Source organism: Brachionichthys hirsutus, chromosome 4 (assembly GCF_040956055.1).
Source record: "Brachionichthys hirsutus isolate HB-005 chromosome 4, CSIRO-AGI_Bhir_v1, whole genome shotgun sequence".
In the NCBI taxonomy this organism is placed as follows: domain Eukaryota; kingdom Metazoa; phylum Chordata; class Actinopteri; order Lophiiformes; family Brachionichthyidae; genus Brachionichthys; species Brachionichthys hirsutus.
In genome coordinates, this window is record NC_090900.1 from 14649235 (window position 1) to 14674231 (window position 24997).

At 45.0% G+C, this 24997-nt stretch overlaps 2 protein-coding genes across 2 annotated transcripts in view; one reads left to right on the plus strand and one right to left on the minus strand.

Moving 5' to 3' along the window:
• The first annotated feature begins 926 nt into the window (after window positions 1-926).
• On the plus strand, window positions 927-3764 carry LOC137893025 (activated RNA polymerase II transcriptional coactivator p15-like). Its single transcript, XM_068738454.1, has 5 exons — window positions 927-988; window positions 1792-1861; window positions 2657-2776; window positions 2983-3091; window positions 3417-3764. Exons 2-5 carry the CDS (start codon window positions 1793-1795, stop codon window positions 3494-3496), a joined length of 378 nt encoding a protein of 125 aa, XP_068594555.1. The 5' UTR covers window positions 927-988; window position 1792; the 3' UTR covers window positions 3497-3764.
• Window positions 3765-14909: 11145 nt separating this feature from the next.
• The window catches only part of npr3 (natriuretic peptide receptor 3), a 12904-nt gene continuing 2816 nt past the window's right edge, over window positions 14910-24997 (minus strand). The window contains exons 2-8 of the mRNA XM_068738553.1: window positions 18943-19065; window positions 18405-18580; window positions 17635-17770; window positions 17289-17383; window positions 17074-17191; window positions 16302-16386; window positions 14910-15603 (exon numbers count right to left, since the gene is read on the minus strand). Of these exons, the coding sequence (XP_068594654.1) occupies window positions 15492-15603; window positions 16302-16386; window positions 17074-17191; window positions 17289-17383; window positions 17635-17770; window positions 18405-18580; window positions 18943-19065 (845 nt within the window). The 3' untranslated portion in view covers window positions 14910-15491. The remainder of the gene's footprint in view (window positions 15604-16301; window positions 16387-17073; window positions 17192-17288; window positions 17384-17634; window positions 17771-18404; window positions 18581-18942; window positions 19066-24997) is intronic.

The window sequence follows — 24997 nt, forward strand, 5'->3', positions numbered from 1 at the left end:
AGTTGTTGTTGCTGGCTCGTCCAGTGATCAGTAGGTCAGTAGGTTCGGATCCCAGCTCAAAGTGTCCTTGGCCCCCCACCCAAAGAACCAAACAACGGCAAGCAACTGACAAACTACAATCCGACACTCCAAGTCCCTCAACCAAACGTCCAGGAAACCACACAGCCATTCAACCAACCAGCTAGCCAACTGTCCTATTAGCCAACCAACCAACAGACCATCCATCCATCCATCCATCCAAACAACCAGTCAGCCAGCCAACGAGCTACTGACGAACCAGCCACTCATGCAAATGACCCAGAAGCCAATCAGCAAAGCTGTCACAATAAGAACCTCCACAATCTGGATTTGATCTGGATGACACTGAGCAGAGCGGGTAGAGCTAGAAGTGGAGGATCCTGCTGAGGTTCTCCTTGGGAGTGACCAGGTTGGACAGGATTAGAAATGAGACAATAAGAGGGACAGTGAAGGTTAGACGTTTTGGAGACAAGGTCAGAGAGACCAGACTTTGATGGTTTGGACATGTCCAGAGGAGAGACGGGGACTATATCGGTAGAAGGATGCTGAGGATGGAACTGCCAGGGAACAGGACTAGAGGACGACCCAGGAGAAGACACATGGACGGAGTGAGGGAGGACATGAGAGTGGCTGGTGTTGGGGAGGACGATGCAAAGGACAGGGTGAAGCCTTTTTGTTCAATGAACCACGAGTTAATTTTCCAAACGCAATGAAAATATTTGAGCAGGTCTTTCCTAAGCATATTTACATGTGTGGATTGACCAGCAGCATGTTCTTTTTTATTTTTTATTTTTATTGAACCAATGTAAATACTCTCAATGAGGATAACAAATATAGGAATAAAAAGAAAAATACAGATAACGTGCGAATATCTGAATACCAGCAGCAAGTTCCGGCGACCCACTGGAAGCAACCGGATACTGCGTCATATTTCCGCTTCCTGTCCTGAAACCGACACCATCGCATTCATGTAAGTGAGGACTGTAGCTCGGATTTTAGTCCGAATTCTTCGTTCGTCAGAGGAACATGTCCGTGTTTTATTGCTCGGAGGTTCTGCACCGAGAGGGAGGAACACATTTACTTCAGCAGCCAGCGCTCAAAGGCTGCGCCGCTTCGGCTCTGCTAACATTAGCTCCTTTGTGCTGGTCCGGGTAACGGTAGCGTTACGTTTAGCTAACATCTACGTCTGTACGCCAGCCCGTAGATCATGAACGTGTGACGTCATTTTCGAATAGATAAAACGAAGAATCAGCCGGACTTGCTCGAGTTTGGTTGAAGACGTTTCATCAGTTCTTCAGTTCTGAATGACTGGTAGATAGTCCAGGTACTTCTACTCCTATTGGGGGTCCAGGTACGTCTACTCCCATTAGAGGGTCCAGGTACTTCTACTCCGGTCGTAGGGTCCAGGTACTTCTACTCCCATTGGAGGGTCCAGGTACTTCTACTCCTATTGGAGGGTTCAGGTAATTCTACTCCGGTCGGAGAGTCCAGATACTAGAAGTAGAAGTATCTGGACCCTCCAATAGTAGTAAAAGTATCTGCACCCTCTACCAGCCACTCAGAACTGAAGAAGCTTCCTGGATGAGGTGGAACGTCTTCACCCAAACGTAAACAGGTCCGGTTGATTCTTGGTTTCTGCCCTTCGTGGTCGACCTTGACGACTGAGAACCTGCACAGATGTGTTTCAGACGGAGCGTGGTGACGTGTGCAGCTGTGTGACGAGTGTTTGAGGGCGATTCTTTAAGGTCTGATGTTTATTTCATGTCTCGGCAGAATGCCTAAATCAAAGGAGGTTCTGTCTTCCACATCTGGGAGTGACTCGGAGAGCGAGGTCGAGACTAAGGTTGGTACCGTGACACTGCCTCTGATTTTAGGATGCTCCGGCCTTTTCACAAAGCAGCAATCAAATAAGTCTCAGCTGTGTTTAATTAACACGATGACTCGGAGAAACATGTATATATTATATATATATGTATATAATTACACCGTAAATGCTCAAAGAAACTGACATCCAGGCGCGCTGGTGGCGTGAGATCTCTTCCTGAAGAAACGCTCTTTGGTCTGAGACGAGATGCATCATCCTGAAGCCTGACTTCTCCTGATGGACTTGCTGCTCAGATAACGGCCGTCTCCCTCGGCTTCTTGACCCGACATCCAAACTCGCGTGGAATTATTTTGTTCAGAAGGTTGTCTCTGTATGTCTCGTTAGACATCAGATGAAACCTCTCGCATCGTGGCACCATGCCAAAAGCAGATGATTCATTCCGAGGATTTCCTCTGATCATCCACACATCTCTAGTTTCCTTCCTTCACCTTTTCATCTTCCGTTGACATTTAAAAACCATTTCTTTGTTAATTTCTTACATTTCTATGTCCGATCCAGATTCCTGTTCCCACTCATTAATTTAATTCTTTACATTGTTGGACAGCTGTTTTATTTAAATCAAGTCCAACAGTTCATTAAATTCTATAAGGATAGTTTTAACTGCTCTAACTTGCATAGTTAGGCTTGTGCTGTGTGTTTTGGAAATGGAAATGGGGATTTTCATTTCCCCCCCTCAGTTACTGTTTACTGGTACCGTGGATATCTTTTTTCTATACACGGAGGGAAATATAAAGATATTTCCATATGTTTTAGGCAAAGAGGAAGAAGTCAAACGCACCGGAGAAACCAGCCAAGAAACCAAAGAGCGGCGAGAGTTCCAAGCCGAGTGGTTCAGCCAAGGGCAGCGGTAGCGCCGAGAACGACATGTTCCAGGTGGGTGAGAACGAGACTGGCGGCTGCAGAAAACAGGACCGGATACCGACACGGTTACATTTAGTCACTGAGCAGGTGCTTTTATTCAAAGCAGCTGAGAGACAGAATCAAGCTGCTAATCAAACTTGAACAAGTCCAGTTGGTTCTTCGTTTTTGCTCTTTACGATATTTTTACTTTAAGTTGACATTTATTTTGCTTCTTCTAGATTGGAAAGATGAGATACGTCAGCGTCAGGGACTTCAAAGGTAAAGTCCTGATTGACATCAGAGAGTACTGGATGAACCAAGATGGCGAAATGAAGCCGGGGAAGAAAGGTAACGATTACATCAGCAAACGGCATACAGCTGGTCCTCACATCGCGTACGCGTAGACCGTTTGTACTGTACATATGTACGTACTCACTCATAACTTCGGTGCCAGCGCGTTCTGCTCGTCGTAGCAGCGATTCCTCGTCGCCGAACACATCGTTTAAAAGTTTCAGGAAGCCTGCGGTAACTCCGAGTCGTCGATAAAGGAGTCCTTCATCCAGTGCGGACCAGCTGTACGTTAATACTGCATCCGCGTTTCAGTCGTGTCGTTCCCTCCGTAAAGATGATTTGATGATTTGCAGTTGTGACTCGTCGTTATTTTTGCTTGCAGGAATCTCTCTGAATCCGGAACAATGGAGCCAGCTGAAGGACCAAATCTCAGAAATCGATGATGCCGTTAAGAGAACATAAGAATTCCTCCTGTAATCAGTTGAATACTTGATGGCTGATCGGTTTTGTAAGAAGCCTCGGATTGTTTTGTAATGGATTTTTTTTTTTTTTTTTGTAGTTGTATAGTTCCAGTGTTCCGTACCCGTTTCCTCTGTGCAGCTTTGTTTTGACCTATTATAGTGAAGAGGAGGAGGCGGTCTATTGTTACCTTTGGTGGGTGGGTGGGTAGGTTTGTGATCTTTGTATTGAGTAATAAAACTGAGGCACTACCTTAAAATTGTTGTTCAATCAATGTGCAAGTTCTTGTTCCCATTTTGACTGGCGTGTCCCTAGAAACCACGTTTCTGTCAGGTGAGATGAAATCTGCTCTCAGCAAAATAAAAAGTGTTAAATAGTTTAGGGTTCAGCTCAGTTTCATGCATCTATTCTCAAATCTGACTGCTGCTTTTGTTAAATTAACATTAGGAACTGTGTAACCTGTTTCAGTGTGTGTGTGTGTGTGTAGCTGCGTTTACAAAATGCAACATGAAAAAACAACGCATCTTAGAGATCCACACCTTCTGTGGATGCCATCGGCCTCCGATCCTTCACGTCTTCTCCTGCGTGATGAGGGGGGGGGGGGGTCTGTAGTGGCTCCATGGCGACCAGGAGTCCTTGTTGCTCTTGCACTGAAGACGGTTCCTCGTGTGTGTTTCCAGTCGAGCAAGGCCAGGAGAGAAACGGATGGTAACAGGAGCGCCTGGGTGTGTTTTTAACGTGAAGCACAAAGATGATGCGAGGCAAAGGAGGCTGCTGGGCTTTAATCCGACCGGAATCCGACCGTTCACCACTGAAGCCCGCAGCTTCATCCTGAGAGAGAAAGCTCTGCAGAATCCCTCAGGAACCTCTGGGGGCCCGCGTAAAGAATATGCCGTTTCTCACTGCCACCTACTGTCCAAACTGGGTTCTGCAGTGACGTCACTGGACAGGGGTTCCCAAACGGGACGCCTTGGATTGTGCAATTTAGCTAAAATAATACATTTAAATGTTCAATTATTATTTTTGCTAATACATTTGTTTGCTTAAATTCAGTATAATTTTCATTCCTTATCTTCATGAGATATTACATTTTGTCGGGGTTGCGAGGCCTAGAAAAGGTCTGGTCTAAATGTAGCCCAAAACTAGGCAATATAACAATCAAATCAATATGGTTGAGTTGAGAATGATCTCATGAAAAAAGCATCTATGTCTTATGAAACTACTTTGGACATGTCCATAGTATACGTACATAAATATCGTACATACATTGAGTTGCATAGATACTGCTTTTCCACAAACAGCTCGTTTTTCTTTTTTCTCTGAAAGGTCGTGCTAGACGATGTAAATGAACGAACACTTGTGATGTGGGATGCTCCCAAAATTAATGCTACGATCCTGTTTCGGCTTGTCCCATGATGAGTTGCCACAGCAAATCACCATGTCCCCGTCTCTCCTCTGGACATGTCCAACCCTAAGCCATATCCTCTCTGACCTTGTTTCCAAAACGTCTAACCTTCACTGTCCCTCTTATTGTCTCATGTAGTAGTAGTTATTAGTTATTTTTTCCTTTCCAGTATTTGAGCGTTTTGAAGGACAATGAAATCAGGAACTCCTGGAAGTTATCTTAAATGTGATGTTAAAACAGACAGACAGTCGTTCTATTCATTTTCACGTTGTAGCACCCATCATGCTCCTCCACCTTCCCATGACGCTTTGCTGTGTCCATTTATCTCTGTGTCCATTCAGCTAAGTCCCTTTAACCCTCAGGCAGCAGGACACCGCTCCGTTTCACACTGCTCGGTTCTCTTTGTGTTTCCTGAAGTCACACGCTTGTGTCCGACATCCTGTTTAGTGCTCGCTGGCTCCACAACTACATCCTTGCTGCTCCTATCAACTCCTCATCTCGGCCTTCCTGTTGTTCCCAGGCTCCTCCTGGGCTATTGGCTATTGTGTTTGGTGCAACTTGTTTTATATCTCGCTATCTTCATCACGCAGCGAGAATGGCTGCACTATATCCTCCTGTGCATCCACCCAGAGGAGCATGTAGGTGCGTGTATCATTTTAATTTAAGAGATAAAGTTATTTTATCATTTTATGCTGGGCTCTTTTATTTTCCAGCCCAAATATCTAAAATTTCAACGCAGCAGATTTACAGCCTGATTAAATGCTGTTGGACATAAACCGAGGCTCTGCCACAACCTGTTCACAGGACTAGTGTTTATCATGGTCAGGCTATTCATAATTCTAAACACTATCTCATCATCTGATGTGTAAATGTGGAGAGGATTATCTCCATGCCTCGTTTATAAGCCCACAGGCACGACTGGTTGAAATAATGAAGGTATTTGGCTTCAAAAGCCTGAAAGGCTGACCAGTTTTAAGTCCTGTTTTTCACACATGACCTTTGCTCCACTTGTTAATGGCTTCACATCATAATGCAGATGTTACAGCGCTCGTCTTTGATGGAAAATACCAAAACCCCAATTTCCTCCTATTGGCTGATTATTATTTTTGGAACGATCACTGTCCTCTGCGCTTTCTGAGTGCAGAAGACAGGAGATCCAGTCGGGGGGGGGGCGTTCTAACCCTGCTTGGCCTGATTCATCCTCATGAAAGGATGCACCAGAGACCCCCCTGTGTGCAGCATCCAGCACCAAGTAGGGGCAGAACTGTGGTAAAGCGTGTGTCTCAGGGGATTCGGCCCAGGCGCCCCGGCTCGGGGTAGACCAGCCGGTCGGCGGCCCTCCCCTCCCGGTCACCATGGCCTCCGGTAAGTACCTTGGTACCCCAACTGGTCCAGCTCTTTGTCTGACTGGGATGTATCAAAGGTTATGTGTCAAAGGGTATGTATCAAAGGTTATGTGTCAAAGGGTATGTATCAAAGGTTATGTATCAAAGGTTATGTATCAAAGGTTATGTATCAAAGGTTATGTATCAAAGGTTATGTGTCGAAGGTTATGTGTCAAAGGTTATGTATCAAAGGTTATGTGTCAAAGGTTATGTATCAAAGGTTATGTGTCAAAGGTTATGTATCATGGGTTATGTATCAAAGGTTATGTGCTTATACTGGTGATGCCAAACAGTCGTTTTTTTCAACATGCTTCCTGTAGCTGTTCCCCTCATGCAACTGTAAGGTATTCAGATATTGATGATGAGTACTTCTTAAGGTGTACACAGCAAACAGATCGCAGTTTGATTGTATATTAATATTCAGAGGAGTAACAAACCTTTTTGTTTGAGATGCAGGGATGCCGTTCTTGTACCTGGTGGGCGTGGCCAATAGTCACTGCAGAGCGGCACCATGTCATTTACCTTCCCCCCTGTGTACTAGTACATGAGAAAGCATGAATATTACTCACAGTAGGTTTTGTATAGTCCCTTTATCAGCAGGGTTTCGCTGAGTAAAATGTAAGACTCTTAAGACTCAGCATAAATGAAATTCCTCAATTTATTCGGAGAACTGTGTGTACACAACACCGTACATATCGTGGATGCTGCAGATTTTCAACTCGTACTCGTAGTAGTAGTAGTAGTAGTAGTAGTAAACTGGTCCTGAACCTCCCCTCTCTGTCCCCCCCACCAGCCTCTTCCCCTCCATCCATGCTGGAGTCACTGGAACTCCAGCAGCCCCTGAAGCCCCGCCCCCGTCCCCGCCCCTGCCCCCAGCCTGCACCTTTGTTTGTCCAGAGTACCAGACCCCCTACCCTCCTGGCTGAACTCAAAGCAAATACTTGTCATGTTGAAGTTATTTGAACTAATAAACGTAAACATTTAAGGCGGTTGCTTTCCTTAAAATGTTTGGGTTGAACTAAGTCACCAGGTTTTATTACAAAATATTTATAGATTTATAGTTGCTGCATAAAACAACGCTGATAAAAGTAGAAGTATAAATTCAACTTCTTCACTGAAGTAAAAGTGAAAGAGTAAACATGCTCTGAAATATATTCAAAGTGAGAAGTCGCCGTTTGAAGGACATTTGTCCAGTTGTCTTTGTGTGGGACTATCAGAAGGTCTACCGGTCGGTAGCTGTCCTCAGGACGAGGCTCCCGTCAGAGACAAGCTGACATGAGAACAATCACCCAGTACATTCTGACAAACACAAATCATGATGGAGAGTGTTTGAACAAACCGTCCCGGTCCTGAGAAGACAAGGGAGGAGACGACTTGTTGACATTTCCCAGGCACTTGCTGCTGTGTGGACAGAGCTAACAAAGCTGGGCTGAAAAGCGTCTCCTCAGACGTTACACATCCTTTCCCCTGCGGACTCTCGCCTGCCTCCCCAATCCAGACCCCCTCCGGGGGGAGAAATACTGCCCATAAAGATTATGATCAGGACCATGGATAAAGGGCAGCCCAACCGGAGTCCAACGTGCACCTGCAACAGGTACTTACTGGTGGAAATGCAAACCAGGCTGCTAAAAAACTGCATTTATAAATATATTTCTAACGTTCCTACAGTTTAAATACATATGTGTTGAAGTGAAAAATACAGGACATAGGGAAGGGCCTTCTGTTCCACTTCCACACTCAAAACACATTTTGATTATCAGAAAGATTCGAAGGCTCGAATGTAAAGGAATACATTTGATGAAAGTCGTACATTGATTTCAAACAATGGCACAAAACACAATAGTTCCACATGGGAAAGACGTAAGATGAAGAAGATGTTTGGCATGTCTGACAGGTTGAGAACTGTTAATGAGAACCGGCCCTGCTTCCAGCTGCAGCACCTCCAATCACCCCTACAAGGAATGGGCCGGGCAAACGTTCCCTTTGTGAGCGCGGCTAATTGACATTCCTGTTGTCAAAGTAACAACACAAGAGGAAACCGCTAAGCTGCAAAGCTTAATACACTGTTTCCTTAGAAACCAGTGGTGTGGAGGTGGCAGTGGGCAAATCTCCACAACGGTCAGTGTGGGGAGGGGCTCCACCATCATGAAGTGTTTATACACCTGCTGACACAGCAGTTCAAAGCAAGGCACACAATCTAAAGACACGATGAACCGCAGTCCCAACCAGCACAGGTCAGTGACTGGAAAACCTCTTCAGGCGCTGCTAGTAATTTCGACGCTCACAAATGCAGCCGCTGATCTGGGAACTGATCCACCACCATCTTGTTCCTTTTCACACTTGCTAAAATAGATGCAGCAGGAGGCACTCCAGCAGGTAGAGGTAGAATGCAAAGGGTTAATAGGAAAAAATGCATGACGACATTAACCCCTTCCCACGGGTTCCAAACCTTTCACTGATACTGATACATGACTTTTAAAAAGGTATTCACAATGTCTGAATAATAGCAATAAAGAGGGCGGAGAAACGTGCAAGCGTCTGGTCTGAAGAAGAAGAAGAAGAAAGAACGGCCTTTGAATTATGACCTTGAACTTAAATTGACCCCTCGATCGGTTTGGCCTGCTTATAAATGTGTTTAACAACGTGCTTATGCGGTTAGGTGTGGATGGAGTTTATTTTAAATGAGGTTGTGTGGATGATATTATTTTTCTTAGTGGAGGGGGGATGATATTCTTTTTTTTTTTTTTACTCCGCTACGTGCGTGCGCGGCCCAAGACTCGGATTGGCTCAGGTCCCAATAAACAACAACACAAAATGCAGCCGCTGGAAGAACAGTAAACCAAAAACCTGATAATCAGCGGCGACGGAAGAGAGGAGGAAATGACCCCATTATGCGTAGAAGACGCAACAGCGTTGTGCACGTTATGAGCCGTGCACGAGGTCCCCTTCCTGTCTGATATTTAAAATGTTTATCTCGACGTGTCAAAGTCAATAAAATGAGCCTTTGATTAGCGATATCCTCCGACAGCACAGAGTGATTGTAAAGTACCATCTGCAACCCTTTTTATTGACTCCATTATTGCCCCGGTTTGACTCGCAGCATCAGGTATAAACTGTAAACTGAAACTGCAGCCCAGATGCTGCAAGAATACATTTAAGCATCACTTTAGTGCAATGGAAGTTATTTTATTAATCTAGCCTACTGATATCTTATTGATTGCAGGGTGATCAAATGCGTAATCACATTCATTTTCCAACTGTCCTTTCTGCATTTAACTGGAGCTGCGTGGTTTCCAGCTTGGATTAATTATTGATTTCATATTGATGGAGTGCTATAGTAGTAAAACAATCTGCTCTTCTGCCAGTAGACCTTTTAAGGATTTGCCATCTGCTTTATTTTAAATGAAAGTATTTCCAGGTGTCCATAAACAACGTGAGGGCAAATGTTTTCTCTCTCTCTCTCTAGAACTGGAGATTTTTTCCAACTGGTTTTCAACATATTGGTAAATCGTTGATGACTGTGACTGGATTCAGCAGGCCGCCACCCACACGGCCCGGCCCGCCTCCAGGCGAACAGAAGGCCTGTTTTTTCAGCAGCCTCTGAGCCATGAGCCATGTGCTTCGGCACCTGGGCAACAGTTGTGTTTACCCCGTCTCCGCAGGACTCTGGGCACCCCCCCCCCCCCCCCCCTCGCTGGTGGCTCTTTCTCCTTGATGCGAGTTTCTATTTGGACGTGTTACACACACAAGCACATGCATTCCATCTTGGTATCCTCTACTAAACTAAATCTCGGGTGGCTTCTTTGGGCTTCGGCGCTGACTGTCGTACGACTACTGCCCTGTCTTCTTGTCCCGTGAGGGGTCGCCACAGCAAAGCAACGTTCTCCAGCCCCTCCAGAACTTCTCCTCGAACTCACTCGTATTATTCTTGCCTCGCAAAGCAAAAACATTCATATATCAAGGCCCTCGAATGTGGAGGTCTTACTGTCATTCGATTGTGATAAAAATTGATTGTCTGCTGACAGTCCTGAGGAGGAAGAGTTAAAAAGCCTTGGAATATTGTCCTTTGTCTCTGTTTCAGTGAAAAGTGAACTGAAACAACATTCATTCATTCATTCATTCATTCATTCATTCAAGATATGCACCGCTGAGTGCCATTCAAGGCTGAAGAGAAAAGGCTCGATTGCAGCATGTTTCATTTGCAACTTCAGAAGCATCATAGTGATTCTGAATATTTCTCGTACTACCGGTACTCTGAAACGGCGCTCAGATGCATCGTAAAGTCAGAACGCCATAAGATACGGAACGCACAGGACTAGCGAGCCAGGAAGTACGATGAGGGAAGGAAGCGATTATTCCAGATCCTCGATGGCCTGCGTGCCACTGGGAATTGTCATCTTCTATCTGATAAAACGTTTTTGACGTCATTAAAGTCAACAGACGGGGACCAGATGGACGACGTCCACAGGACTTCAGAGACTTTCTGATAACGGCGATGAGGAAATGAGCTTCCTTTGTTGGTGCTAATGCTGAGTGGTTCCCTCTGTGATCCGTACATTGATACTAATCAAAGCTCCGGCATCAATCCAAACATCCTGCAGGGATGCCGGAGGGCAACATGTGAACGCCGTCTCAGTCCAAGTCCCATGTGGCCTCAGCGAAAGCATGACAAATGCTCGCCAAACGCTCCCGTTTTCTGTATCAAATGCACTTTTGTTTTTTTATAAATAAAAATATGTTAGTTTCAATGGATTTTGATGATAATGCTTAGTTTTAGGGTTCAGCACGTACCTTTTGGTTGTAAGAGCACTTTTAGATTGTTTTATTCACGTCAGGATCCTTTGAGCTGCAGCAGCCAGCAGTCTCAGCTCCCGAGCCTTACCTGGGCAGGTGTTTCTACAACTCTGCCTCCAGCTCAGGGGTTTAGCCTGCCCCCATTTCTGAACTTATCTTAGTCGATAAGATCTCTGCAGGCAACGAACCTCTGTCAAGCACGGGCGTTTCGTTCAAAGGTTCCCCTCGCCCCTGAAGTTACCGTCCCATTTATACTATGCAAACTCTGCACATAGGATCCCAACCCGCTACCTCCAACACGGCAAGAAGGTAGCGGGTTCGAATCCTATCTGTGAGGCGTTCGTATGCTCTTCCCGTGTCCCCGTGGGTTTTCTCCAGGATCTCCAGTTTTCACCCGCCTCCAAAAACATGCAATTTACCGGTAAGTGATCACTAATTCGTCTGTAGGGATGAATGTGTGTGTGAGTGTGTCTGTCTGTGTGTGTGTGTGTGTGTGTGTCTGTCTCTGTGTGTGTGTGTGTGTGTGTGTGTGTGTGTGTCGCCACCTGTTAGTAGAGCTTGCTTTATTTATGTCAGTAAAAGATCAAGTCAACTATCGCACCGCCTCTGTTCTCTGTTCTCTGGGGTCCGCTCACGTTAGACCGTAACACTATCATTCCAATTATACTCATTTATAAGCATGCGATCCACCAATATTTATTTAGTAAATGAAATTCACGGCAGGCTTTTGTGGGATTTATGTTTTTGCTCAGACTTGTATTAAACAAAGACTTTGACTTAATCCCACCTTTACGGAAGCATTTAGTTAAATGTCAGACAACGTTCCTGTTCAATAAGAACAAACACAATCGTCGTTGCCTGAGTGATCTCCATGTGACTCTCTCCGCTGATGTAACTGGGGGAGCAGATGCTTCACAGATTTGACTTCCTTATTTACCAGTATATATCAAAGTTAGGAAACAAACTGTTTGTCCCCATTAACACTTTACGTGAGGTCATGGTCAGAGCTTTGGATTGTTTGGGGTGGGTAGAGATAAACAAGTAAATTATGGGACACATTCTTTGCTCACAGGAAACATCTATCACCATGGATACTGATGGATGCCTGATTCCTTTGTTGTCGCAGCTCCCGAGCCAAACGCACTTAATCACAATAGATCAAATGTTCTCTTTGTTTCCTCTGCAATTTAAAATATTGAAAACATCGAAGGATTCGTTTTTTTTAAAGGCATACACAAGAAAAGCTTTAGAATATTGTTATGAAAGCATGTTTGATCACAACAGGAAGTCATCTCAAGGCACTTTACAGGATTAGCAGGGAAAGACAGAACCCAACTTGACCCACAAGAGCAAGAACTTTGGAGACGGAGGCAAGGAAAAACTTCCCTTTAACAGGCAGAAACCTTGGACAGAACCTAAGCTCATGGTGGACGGCCATCTGTCTGACCGGCTGGGTTGAAAAGGAGAGAGAGGGAGGGAGGGAGAGAGACAGAGACAAGGAGAGGTAGGAGGAGAGTCAAAAATAATGAGAGGAAGAGAGAGTGATAGAGAGACAGTGAGAGCAGGAGAAGACAAGAACATAATGTATTTACACTGCATTCAGTGTTTCTGACTAAAGAGGAGCTTTAGTGATGACGTTGGGGTCAGATACAAAAGGATCTGAGTATCAATGCTTTCAATGTTTGCAGGTTTCAAAGGATCGTCAGGAGGAAGCAGGTCGATCTTTAAAATGTAACTTTTCTCTTTTAAATGAAACGCTAAGTCTTTGAACGGAGAAACTCTGGACAGAGACTCGGTAAACTGAAAATTAAAACGGGATTAACGTTACCGTGGCGATGATGGCGATGCTGCGATTTAACAGCCAACCTTGCGACATGGCAGCAGGACAACCTCGTTGCCTAGCAGCACGTTCAGCTCCCAGCTATGAGACCGACAGGATCACGCTGATACAGAATGGAAGCAAGGCCAGTCCAGACCTGCATCGCAGCCGCGCGTGTGAAGAATGCTTTACAGGCGGTGAGCTCCGGGAACAAAAGGAATGCCAGCCCACTGATCTAACAGCAGAGGGAAAATTCTTTAAATACATTCTGTCGAGGAGCTTGGGACGAGATCCAGCGGCTCGGCCCGTCACGTGTTCCACACACACGGCGAACATAAGGATACCCTTATGAGCAGCGTAGCGGCCGTCCCGTAGCATTGAGATGGTTTCAGGAAGGGATGCTTTCACTTCAACAGTCGTTGTCGTGCCGACGAATTCTACATTTCTCATGGGTCATTGTTTATCCCCATCAGGCTGTGGTGGAGGATTGATCAGACATTATTGAGGTGTAGCTGGGATCTTAATGCCGTTTGACTCAAACTAGCGTTAGCCTCTCACATGTGGAACATGCATGGGCTGGTTCTTTATTGAACGGGAAACAGACGCCAATGGAATGGGTGGCCCTGATCTCCTTTGAAGCTGAAAGTGACGTCTCAGACCGGCACATCTGAACCAGGATATTGGATTATATATTGAACCGACAGGAGGCATGAGCCTGCTGAGGCTTTCTACCGGACCGGCCCAGGCAGCCGATCAGCAGGTGATCAGAACATGCAGGGGCTGGATCGGGCTGGTTTGCAGCTGAGTGTGACACGAACGGGATGAGGATCAACGCCTCTAGATCCGAGGACACGGTTCTCATCCGGGAAAAGGTGGTCCGCCCTCTCCGGGTCGGTGGGGAGTCTTTGCCTCAAGTGGAGGTCCAGTATTTGGGGGTCTTGTTAATGAGTGAGGGACGGATGGAGCGTGAGGTCGACAGACGGATCGGTGCAGTCGTTGTATCGGTCTGTCATGGTGAAGAAGGATCTGAGCCGGAAGGCAAAGCTCTGGATTTACCGGTCAGTCTACGTTCCTCACCGGTTCATGAGTTTTGGGTCATGACCGAAACCCTTAGAGACATGGCAGGGACAAGAGTACGCCGATTTAGAATTTAAGTGACAAAATACAATGACTTTGCCTCTTTCTCCCTCCTTTGCACCCTTATCTTGCACTGATTAACAAACCGAAACAAGGTCAGTGTACCCCAAATACATGTTTTAGTTTTTGCTGAACTACAGCCCCGTGTCTTTTTCACCATTTTGTGTCTCTGGTCATTCATTCATTCATTTTTCTCACGAGAAGTCAGTTAATTTGTCAAAAACAAATGAAGTGACTTAAGTCCGGGTTAAAAACCTTCCTCTTTGATACGACTTACAGCTAACTTTCTCATGCCTCGCTCTTCTTCTTTGGTTAAATTGGTCATTTTTCTACAGTTGTTCTACAAGCAGTACTCGACTATACATGTATTGTTAGTATTCATTCCAGCCCGCGCGCACCGATTCTGTGTCGTTCTCCTCTTCTACGAGTTTCTTCTTCTGGTCTTGATGCTGACGCTACTCTCAGTCCCACTGAAGGGGGCAGAGGTTGTCGGGGTCGTCACCTCCTCTCATTTCTATGTATTTTATGTGTTTTTGTTGAACTGCTCTATCCTCATGGTCTCTATTGCACATCTGCCACTCCCGGGGGAGGAATCCCTTCTCTGAGGCTCTTCCTGGGGTTTCTTTCTTTTTTCCCTCTTGGCATTTTTGGGATTTTTTTCCTCACCTGGATAAAGAGTCGAAGGGCAGATACCCAACGTGTACAAGCCCGCCTGAAGCAAACACACGTTGTGATTTTTGGCTATACAAATAAAAACGCATCGATTCAAATTGATTGATTACCACTCAGAACTTCAGGTGATTATTGCTGAGAAAGCCAGACCTACAAAAATAAAATCCCAATATGTGATGAATTGTAGCTTTCCTTTAATCCATTGGGAGGACAATTAGCCATTAAGCCACAAAAAAACAAACCCCAGGTCAGGATGTTCTTATTACTCGCTTTTTACTGGTCTATAAAGAATTTAAAATAACTTAATACGAAGTATTTAAACATACATTATGTACACAGATAGCTAACAAATGTATTAGACTAGATTAAAAAGAATACATACAGACAAAGGATGTCAGAGACATTTACTGTTGGGATGAGGAAACCTGCTGTTTCTCATTTCAGGAGCAACACGGCGGTGATTTGTCTTGTTAACCTGAAATACAAACACAGAGCTATTGCTGTTCTGAAGTCTTCAGCCTTGGTTACCACCATCTACAGCTACATATTACAAAAAGAAGACAAAAATCAGCAAAGCATATACTGGCCCAAGCTTTCTACAGTATACAGCAGTACAATCATTTACTGCAGTATGTAGGAAAGTCCAAGGAAGTGGTGCTGTGTGGCTGCTACAACTGTCCCGAGTCAAACTACCACAGAACATGGATCTCATGGATCCACTGATAACTATTACAAAGTCTTTGGTCACATTCAGATGCACGGTTCTCTTTGAAGCCGCTGCAGGCATTAAGCTGCAGACAGGTTGGATCTGATGGAGTCCTCCCGCAGCTGCCGGTGCTTCCTGGTGCCGAACGCTTCGCTGTGGGCACGCCGCTCAATGGTAATCCGGTAGTTTTTCCTGTCAGAATGTAATAAACACCATCGATCACAAGATCATAAAGCCTTACAGAGATCACAGAGTCAGGAAGCACAGCTGGAATAATGGTGGACTAGTTATTGTGCTGAGAAAAGGCTGCCATGTCGAGCCCTGATTCTAAATCAGCGTGGAACCCGAGTAAAGAGAATCAGAATGCAATCGCCATCACAAATGAGCTACGTTTACTCACAGCAGTTTTGCCATGGTTAAACCCACATTTAAAATACTTAAACAACCAGGAGTCTCCAATTCAAATTGGTCCAGGAAGTCAATCGTTCTCAGACAATCATGAGTTTTGCCAGATTGGATCAGTTTAGATACGAAGCGTATGAAATACACAAACATTTGAACCGATCCTCTAATGAGTTGATGTAAGGCTTTGTGTATGCACACACAAAGGTTTTCCTCCTGAAACTGTACACTAGTGAACATTCTACTTTGATGGAGATCAATCAGCCACCTGACAGGTGGAGCCTGCAGGTGGCTGTCTCCAAATACTGCAAAAAACTGTAAAAACAGATAATGTACAAATGATTGTATTAAAGAAGTACAAGTTGGCACTCTGGGCTTGAGTACACTGTAAAGTGGCACGCACCGTGATAGGTCGCCGACCCCTATAAGGTGTACTCCAAAGTGACATCATCAGTATACATGAGTAGAAATAAATAAACGACTGTTACCTGAAAAAATAGAATGTGATAAGCACTGCAGCGCCCAGAACAGCTCCCACTATGATCCCAGTCAGAGCTGACACTCCCAGTCCACCTGTTTGAAGAGCAGTTATGGATTATGACCTCAAATCATCATCATTAACCTTCCATCCATCCATCTTCTTCCTCTTATCCGGTGCCGGGTCATGGAGGCAACAGTCTGAGCAGGGATATCCAGACTTCCCTCTCCCCAAAAGATTCCTCTAGCTCTTCCGGGGGAGTCCCGAGGCGTCCCCAGGCCAGCCGAGAGCCATAGTCTCTCCAGCATGTCCTAGGTGCTCCTTGAGGCGTCCTCCCGGGGGGACATGCCTGGAACACCTGGCCAGGGAGGCATCATTTCCTCACCCAACACAGATTGTGAAGTCCTCAGAGGCGAATTATCATTTGTGCAGTCGGGCTAGATCATCAATGTGGCTGTTAAATTAATTAGTGCAGATGATTTGAGAAAACGCTGCAGTTTATTTGCTTAAATTCAGTTCCATTAACTAATAACAGCTCGAGCCAAACAAGCCAAAAGCAGGAAGATCAATGCGATATTGTAACATTTTTCTCAATATGGTTCCTCTACCTTTTGCAATTTGATTATAATTTCGGCAATACATAAATGTTCTGTTTTAAATAACAAAACAATTCAATCAGAAGGAAAAGACAACACAAGCGTCAGTGCTTTGTCTTCACAGACGGGAAAACAGCGACTCCCTGCTCCGCTGCGCCTCCCTGGCTCCAGTGAGACTTTACTCACATGATTTGTCTGGCGTCTCTGCCTGTGGATTGTGCATTCCTCTCAGTGTGAAATGGTCAATACTGAAGGCAGGAAGCAGCTGGAACGTTCCGTTCACACCAAAGTAATTGGCCACCACCTGGAAGTCAGTAGAGCGTGTCATCCTCTTCCACACATGAACATCTTCTGCCCTTCGGCGGGTGATGTTGGCGCCTCTGATTTTTGCTTCTCCTTACCTCATATGTTCCTGCTTCAACATTGGTCATGGCCATCAAAGAGAAATCTCCATTTCTGTCACCGTTATCATCAATGGACACCTGGCCAGCAATGCCTGTCCATCATGGAAAGGACTGATAGTAAACCTCGTTTGAGTGGACCCCGCTATTACCCAATCACCATTACCCAACATGACAAACACCGACAGCTTCCAACTACTTCAAAATAAAAGCTTCCCTTTCACCTCCAGTGCAACACATACTGTACTAACAAAGCACTTCTGATATTCTGAACATTAACACATGCTTGTTTTAGGAGGACTCCATCAGACTTCATGGACTGGTTTTACTGGGCATTGTGTTTCACCTTCAAAAGTTCTGTTCCACATGTGTGATGTGATTTCGGTTCCGTTCTCCTTGCTGTATCCGTTTTTCATTGCTTCATGCAAAGCGATGGCGTAGAGCAACATAGCATCATGGAATCCCTCCACAAACATGTTGACCTGAAATGGTGCAGACGGAGAGAGGACGGGGTCGGCATTACTGGTCACCTGTACTTTTTAAATGTTGTTTGTTTGTTGTGAAGTGTTAGCCTAGCTACTTGTAGTATGCTAACCGATTCAATTCAATTTCAATACCAATGGTGATTGGAGCTGAGGCTTCCGTTAAATGATGGATTGGAATATTATGTTATGTTATACAGGTGTACTCTGTGATAGGAGAGAGTAAGCAAGGATGAAGGGAAAGGTCTACAAGACAGTGGAGAGGACAGCCATGATGGACGGCTTAGAGACAGTGGTAAGGACAGCCATGATGGACGGCTTAGAGGCTCTGAGGAAAAGACAGGAGGCGGAGCTAGAAGAGAGTACAGTAGTAGTACTAGTGGTAGATTCTGTGAATAGCATTATGTGACCTCAGTGACCTCAGACAGGGATCGTATTGATAGAGTTTACTAACTGAGCGTACTTCCTTATAATTGCTGCAATTACTGTGTGTGTGTGTGTGTGTGTGTGTGTGTGTGTGTGTTTTATTTACCTCATTTTCTACATATTTACATGCTGGATATCACTGGCACATGCGTCTAATCGTCATTCCGTCTCTGTGAGGTGAGAATGAGTGCGAGACAGACATACGTACATCTCCACAGTCTTTGCAGCCATGAAACGCAGCCTTTTTCATCGACTTTGTCATTTCCATGGAGAAGTTTTCAAACTCAGGCTTGACTGTCCTGAGCAGCGTCACCGTGTTCAGAGAAGCAAAGGCTCGTCGTGCATCGTTGTCATATTTATCTCCTCTCTTCCAAGAGCCATTGCCTAGAATGCAATTTTGGAAAGAACAAGTAATGCCTTAGAACAGGGGTGTCAAACCCGTCCGGTGGAGGGCCGAGAAACTCCAGGTTTTCCTTCCAGCCGGCCAATAAAGCAGGTGATTGTAATTATCAACACCTCTGATTTGAGAGAAGGAACTCATTAGTGAGATCAGCTGCTGAAGAGATGGTTGGAAAGAAAACCTGGAGTGTCTCGGCCCTCCACTGGACAGGTTTGACACATGTGCCTTAGAAGTATAATAGAAGTATAAATATAAGTAGAAGTATGGGTCCATAAATGTTACAAAAATGTAACAATAACAACAAAACAACAACAACATGCAAATGTGAAAGTGATATTCACTTTACCGTAAGAAGAGGCGTTGAACAGATCAACATTAAAGAACATGAAGTCTCCATTGGTCATCTGTCGTCTGTGTGCAGCCAGCATCATCTCCCGTATCCTGTCTGCTCCCATGCACATGATCATCACTAGAGGAACACAGCAGACACACCCTCATCAATATCAAGGATCAAGGATCAAGAATAGAACAGAAGGTTTCTAGGTGTATACGTCTCCAACATGATCAGAATCAGAATCAGAATCAGATTATTGTCAATGAGGGTTCACAGACGTGCAACATGTAACAGTAACGACAGTAAGAGATGCTAGCTTCGGCGCTAAGCTGCAGCGTACGTTCTAAAATAGAGAATACATCACAAAAACAGCAGCATCAGGAGTGAATACACAGATGTGTATTAGTAGCAGTAAAACTAGTATAATCACGCAGTGCAAACAGAACAGTGCAAGTTACAGACAGAGTTATTGATTGTTCATGGGTCCGATTCAGAATTATTAATTGTTCATGAGTCTTACAGCCGAGGGGAAGAAGCTGTTCTTGTGGCGAGAAGTTATTGGCACTGAAAGAGTTAAGTTAGGTTAGGTTAGTCTAGACAGGCTATTCTTGTAACCAGTGTTGGTACAACTTAAATTGTGTTTGGTGCTATGTAAGTTTTGAATTAAAGGCAGGGCTCGGCTCCGGTCGTGTACAGCCTGGGAAGAGAATAGCGGATCTGCACTGAGGACATTGTCAAGTGTTGTAGGAAACACTTTGAGGCCCTCCTGAGCTGGACTATCACATCCTCCGTCGTTCCAAGTCTCAGGGGATAACTCCTTCAAATCCATGGCAGAAGTTCCTGAGGAAGTTTACTTAGTCTGTTGCCACCAGATAGTGGACAGGGAAAAGACAACAGATGGATGAGTGGATGAAAGATAGATGTTTATGTGACTTGCTTTGGCTAGAAGGTCACCGAGTGTTTTAGCATGGACTATTTGACAGGCTTATACAATCTGCACTATGGAAAGCGACTTGTTCTAAATCTTTTCCATTTCATTTTGAGGCAGTCTGTCACCTGCTCGCTGGTCATTAGATGCTTTTGGAGACAAAAAGAGCACTAATACCTTCCAGACATTGAACCCTCGCTGGATACCGGACCGCATACATTGACATACTTACGAGTTACCCGCAGTGAAAATCTTCAGGCGTAGCTTTTCTCATTTAGAGCTGTATTTATTTAAAACTGAACCTTGTTTTATCTTTAAAGTCACGCAATGAGCAAAGCGTCGGCCAAAAAATGCGTTTGATATAAACTTTCCCTTTGGTGTCCCAATGATTAAAAATAAATACGCCAACAAACAAGGGTTGGAATTGAAAGCCCAGGGTCCCTGTTAATGAGGAAGATTCAGAGTCTCGCTGGAACATTCCTCACAACGCTGTCACTTAAACACTCCTCCTGAAATATCTCTTGGGTCAGTGGGACAAACTTCACCTCAGTCCTGCCAGCACTATAGCGCCCTTTAATTACACTGGACTCTACACACACTACTGGACCTGTGTGTGCCCTGCAAGTCATTCCATGATGCAGCGCTTACAGCCAGCAATATTTCAGAACTTCTTGATTTCCTCTTTATGCTAGGACACTGCCGCTAGTTACAAATTAACTCATGAACGGGGGTGGGGGGGGGGGGGGGGCTGCATGCACTTACTAAGTGCCCACAGGGTATTTTGAGTCTTCATCGTAGTAAGTCACAGACTTGTAAAGTTTTATAATTTGCAAATAGAGAACTTGAAATTTATAGTCCCATTACTTCCAAAACAATAATTACTGTAGATGCCTCTCCCGGTCAGAGAAGTGAACATGGTGGAGCAAGCAAGCAAGTTCATTTTAAAAGTGTGTCAGATTGATGGAGTCCAGCTCTCTCTCTCTCTCCCTCTCCCTCTCTAATGAGCCTAATGAACTCCACTATAAGAAATGTGGAACCTTGTCTCAAGATCTGTGCTTTAACTCGTATATAAAAACAATTCTAGGACTTCTTTCATGAATTGCTGTTCAACCCCCTCCTCACCCCAGCACCCCATCATCATAAACACCCAAACAGTTGTAACAGTGGACTCATTCAAATACTTGGGAATAACTCTGGACAATAAACTCACCTTTGATCAGCACACCACGGACATTCAAAAAAGAAGCCAACAAAGACTGTCTGCTATTCGTAAACTGAAAGGACTATACTATCCTATGTGAATACCAAGGTGGTGGAATATCTAAAGGACCACGCCACTCACTTTAAAGCAAGAATGAATTTAAATAATTCCATTGCACATGTTTCTCTGCTGGGGGGTGGATTCCACCCTCCATTATTTCCACTGTGGTATCGGAGAAAAAGCTGAAGAGCAGGCTCTGGTTCTCAGTGAATCTGGGCTGGCATGCCACTCAAATGATGTGTGATCAGTCTCAGAGGTGACTAGAGCTGTTTCTGGATTCTCTCAGACATGGACCAGAACACTGCCAGTTCAGGTCCATGTCCAACTCAAGGACGGGTTTTCCATGGTGAATCCAAGCTCTGGGAGCATGAAGAGTTTAGGGTGTGGGTAACGAGCACATTACTTGTCCCCACAGACAGGAAACAGTGGGGGCCATTGTGGCGGATGTGACTCCTGCTGTTCAGAGTATAGCTGGTGTTGGAGGCTTAGTGCTCAAGATGCCACTGATGGCCTCCTCAGACTCTAAACTAGATGAGATGGAGGCTGGCAGAGCTAAAATGGGTCCTGGACATCATATGGAGGGTTCTCTTCAGCAAGAAGTTTGGCTACGCTCAGGTAGACGACAGCAGGTAATGTAGCATATGCTGCATCTCAGAATGGAGACTACTCTGTTGGAGATTCACGGCTTTCTGGGGGATTGTTTTTGGTACGTTTCATCACGTGACTGATTTTATGTCTCCTCCTAATGTCAGAAGATCTATTCAGTTGCCATCACATGAGGAACGTGTTGGGTTAGAGCCACTGGAAGGCACGGATCGTTCCCATCCGAGGCAACGTGATGAATTTCAGAAGAGAGCTACAGATACCTGATGCTAAGAACGTCAGACTGCCTCTGTGTCCACATTCCAGCTGCTCTTTCGCTCCTTGCCACAGATGAAGCATTTAAATTCATTGAATTTAAACAGGACATAGATGCACATATATGAGCTTTGGTAACATTAGTCTTTTGTCAGGAGAGATTAGAGTTTTTTTGCAGCAAACATAATGACAGTGTGACTGAAACATGTCTTATTGTGTCCTGAGCCACATTTCTGTGCAGTGGTGGTTGTTCTGTTCTCTCCTGTTCTAAAAGCAAACGCTTTGAGCTTTTAGAACAGGACAGTACTTTGTACTGAGATAGTACTTTATGTACTACTATCTCCGTACAAAGATAGTGAAGCGCATTCATTAATGACTATGGCTCAAACCAAAGCCCTGAACGTGTAACATCTCGGGTGGATTAATGGATCATCATTTGATTTTAGGGGTGCTGAATAAAATCATTTGGGGATTTTAAAACAAAACGATCGTCCGTGTCGGTTCTCAGTCATCCAGGTCCTCGTCAATCACGAAGAGCAAAAAACGAAGAAACAACTGGACTTGTTCAAGTTTGATTGGCAACGTTTCGCATTTCATCCAAGCGGCTTCTTCAGTTCTGAGAGACCGGTCGAGGGTCCAGATACTTACATGCCGGTTGGAGCAGAAAACAAAGAAGTAACCGAAACCACAAAGGCAATCAGACTCCCCAGGAGTAGTAGCATTCTCTTTATGAATGCCAATGCTCCCCGGCAGTCGTGAATAGTTCAAGGTTACCCTCACGGCTCTGGGAGATGTTTCGGGCGAGCTGACGCAGCTCTGCCTTTCTTTTCGAAGACGCCACCTCCCTGTGACGGACTGTCACTACTTTACAAGAGCAAAGACTTTTTGGAGGTTAGGTTGCGGTCGAGCGCTTCACCGCGTCCCATATCAATAAACTTGAGAACATTGGTAGAAGTTAGATGGTCTTAATGACAGGTGACAACAGAGCTCACTGAGACAACAAAGCAGAGCTTTGATTTGAACTCTGCTGCAGAGCTTTGGTTGGAACCTTTTCAGCTGGGTCCAGAGGAGTGAACCTCTTTAGGCTTAGACATCTTCTGTAGATTAAATGCACTTGGCCATGTCTCAAATGGCAAGAGGAGAGGCTTCTTGCACAGACGCTTACCTTCTGTCCAACAATGCAGCCGGGAGCCTCCAGACAGTGCAGAGGCTGTGGTCTGGTTGGCTCCTTTTCCGTAGGAGTCAGCTCAGGTTGGACAGACAGCTGTTCCTGCTCAGATCATCACAAGCTAAGTAGACTGGACTGACACTTCTCTGCCCATCACTGGTTGATACCTGACCAACGCTGAAGGTCTCTTGACCTCACATGAGGAACGTGGTTTCACGAGGAGCCACTCTTTCACAATGACTTCCTGTTCAACACCCCCATCTTCTTCAACCACACAGTGGACTAAGTATTTTGAAGCTAGCGTGACGAAACCGGGCCATCTCACAAGAACATCCAGTGGAGAAACTTAGAGGCATCGCTGACATCAGATGCTCAAGTGTCCCGAGGAGGCCTGGCAGGTTTTGCTCAGAATTGCACCACATCTGATTCGTAGAATGAAGACGATGAGTATATATTTTCTTCCTGACCATCAGTGCAGTTGGACGGACAGAGGACAGTGGACTGCTTCTCTCCCAAACAGCAGTGGTGTGTGTGGTTCCTGCCTATGTGAGAAGACGCAGCTATATTCCAGCTGAACCTTTGCTCTCTGGCTGAGCTGAAGGAGTTGGGAACAATTAATTGGGAACAGCCTTTGGGCACACCCATTTCCTTTCTGAAACGAATACACCACTTCATTCATTCCATATTAAGCCACCTGTGCGAGAAGGTCACAAATCTTACACGGAACCATCTGGAATTGGACCCATTAAACCCCATCCAGGAAACAGGTGAGGGACTCTCTATCAAAGCTTGAGCTTGTTGAATTGACTGATTTAAGATAATAATAGGCATTTGTTACCTCCGCCGCGGCGGCGGTGATGTCATCACCGGCGTTGGTTTGTCTGCTGGTCTGTTAGCAACATAACTCAAAACGTTACAGACAGAAATGTTGGGAATGTTACCAGGAATAGATGAACTTTTGGTGATCATGGATTATTGATCATTTTAAAATCTCTTAAATTGTTCTTCAATATCTCGGGCTGATTATACATGGAATAAATGGGGACTTATATTTTACCACAGAATTTAATCTGGATTGGATGATTTTTATGGATACTCAAACAATACGCAATGTGTACCCCCATTGCATTTAGCAGGATTACAGAAAACTGCTGGATGAATCTTGATTACAAAAAATCTGATGATGGGTCTTGGTCTAACTTAGATCCCTTCAAATCCCATAGAGAGCAATCGGGATACCTGTCTGGATACAAAAACATCTGGATTTTCCCATTTACTCATAATGAAGGTTTTGGGGAAAAATGTATCTTGTAAAATATGTATTCAATTCACACAACCAAAGATTACAGTCATAAAGGGGTCCAATATGAACTATCATTAAAAAATTCATCTGGTTCTGATCCAGAATGAATTCAGGAACTTTGACTTTTCATGGTTGGTGTATAAAGATACCAAGAACAATCTAGAACCTTCTGGTGCTGATCCAGATCACCATGTGGACGGTGTAGATCTAGTTAGGAGGGGGACGAGCTGGACTCAGTGGACCAAAGTCCTCTTTCCAGGTGAAAGCAGACTTTAATGAACACCCGGGTCCCAGAGACTGGAGGAAGAGTGGAGAGGAACAGAATCCAAGCTGCTGGAAGTCCATCGTGAAGTGTCCACAGCCAGTGATGGTTTGGGTCCATGCCATCTGGTCCACTGGGATTTATCACGTCAACACAGCCTCTACCAGGAAAGTTTAGTCTTCCTGACACGCCATTGAAGAGCTGATCTCCTTTTCCAGCAGGACATCTGCCCACAGAAGCTACTGGGGACTGGTTTGCTGACTGTGGTGTTACTGGTCCGGACTGGG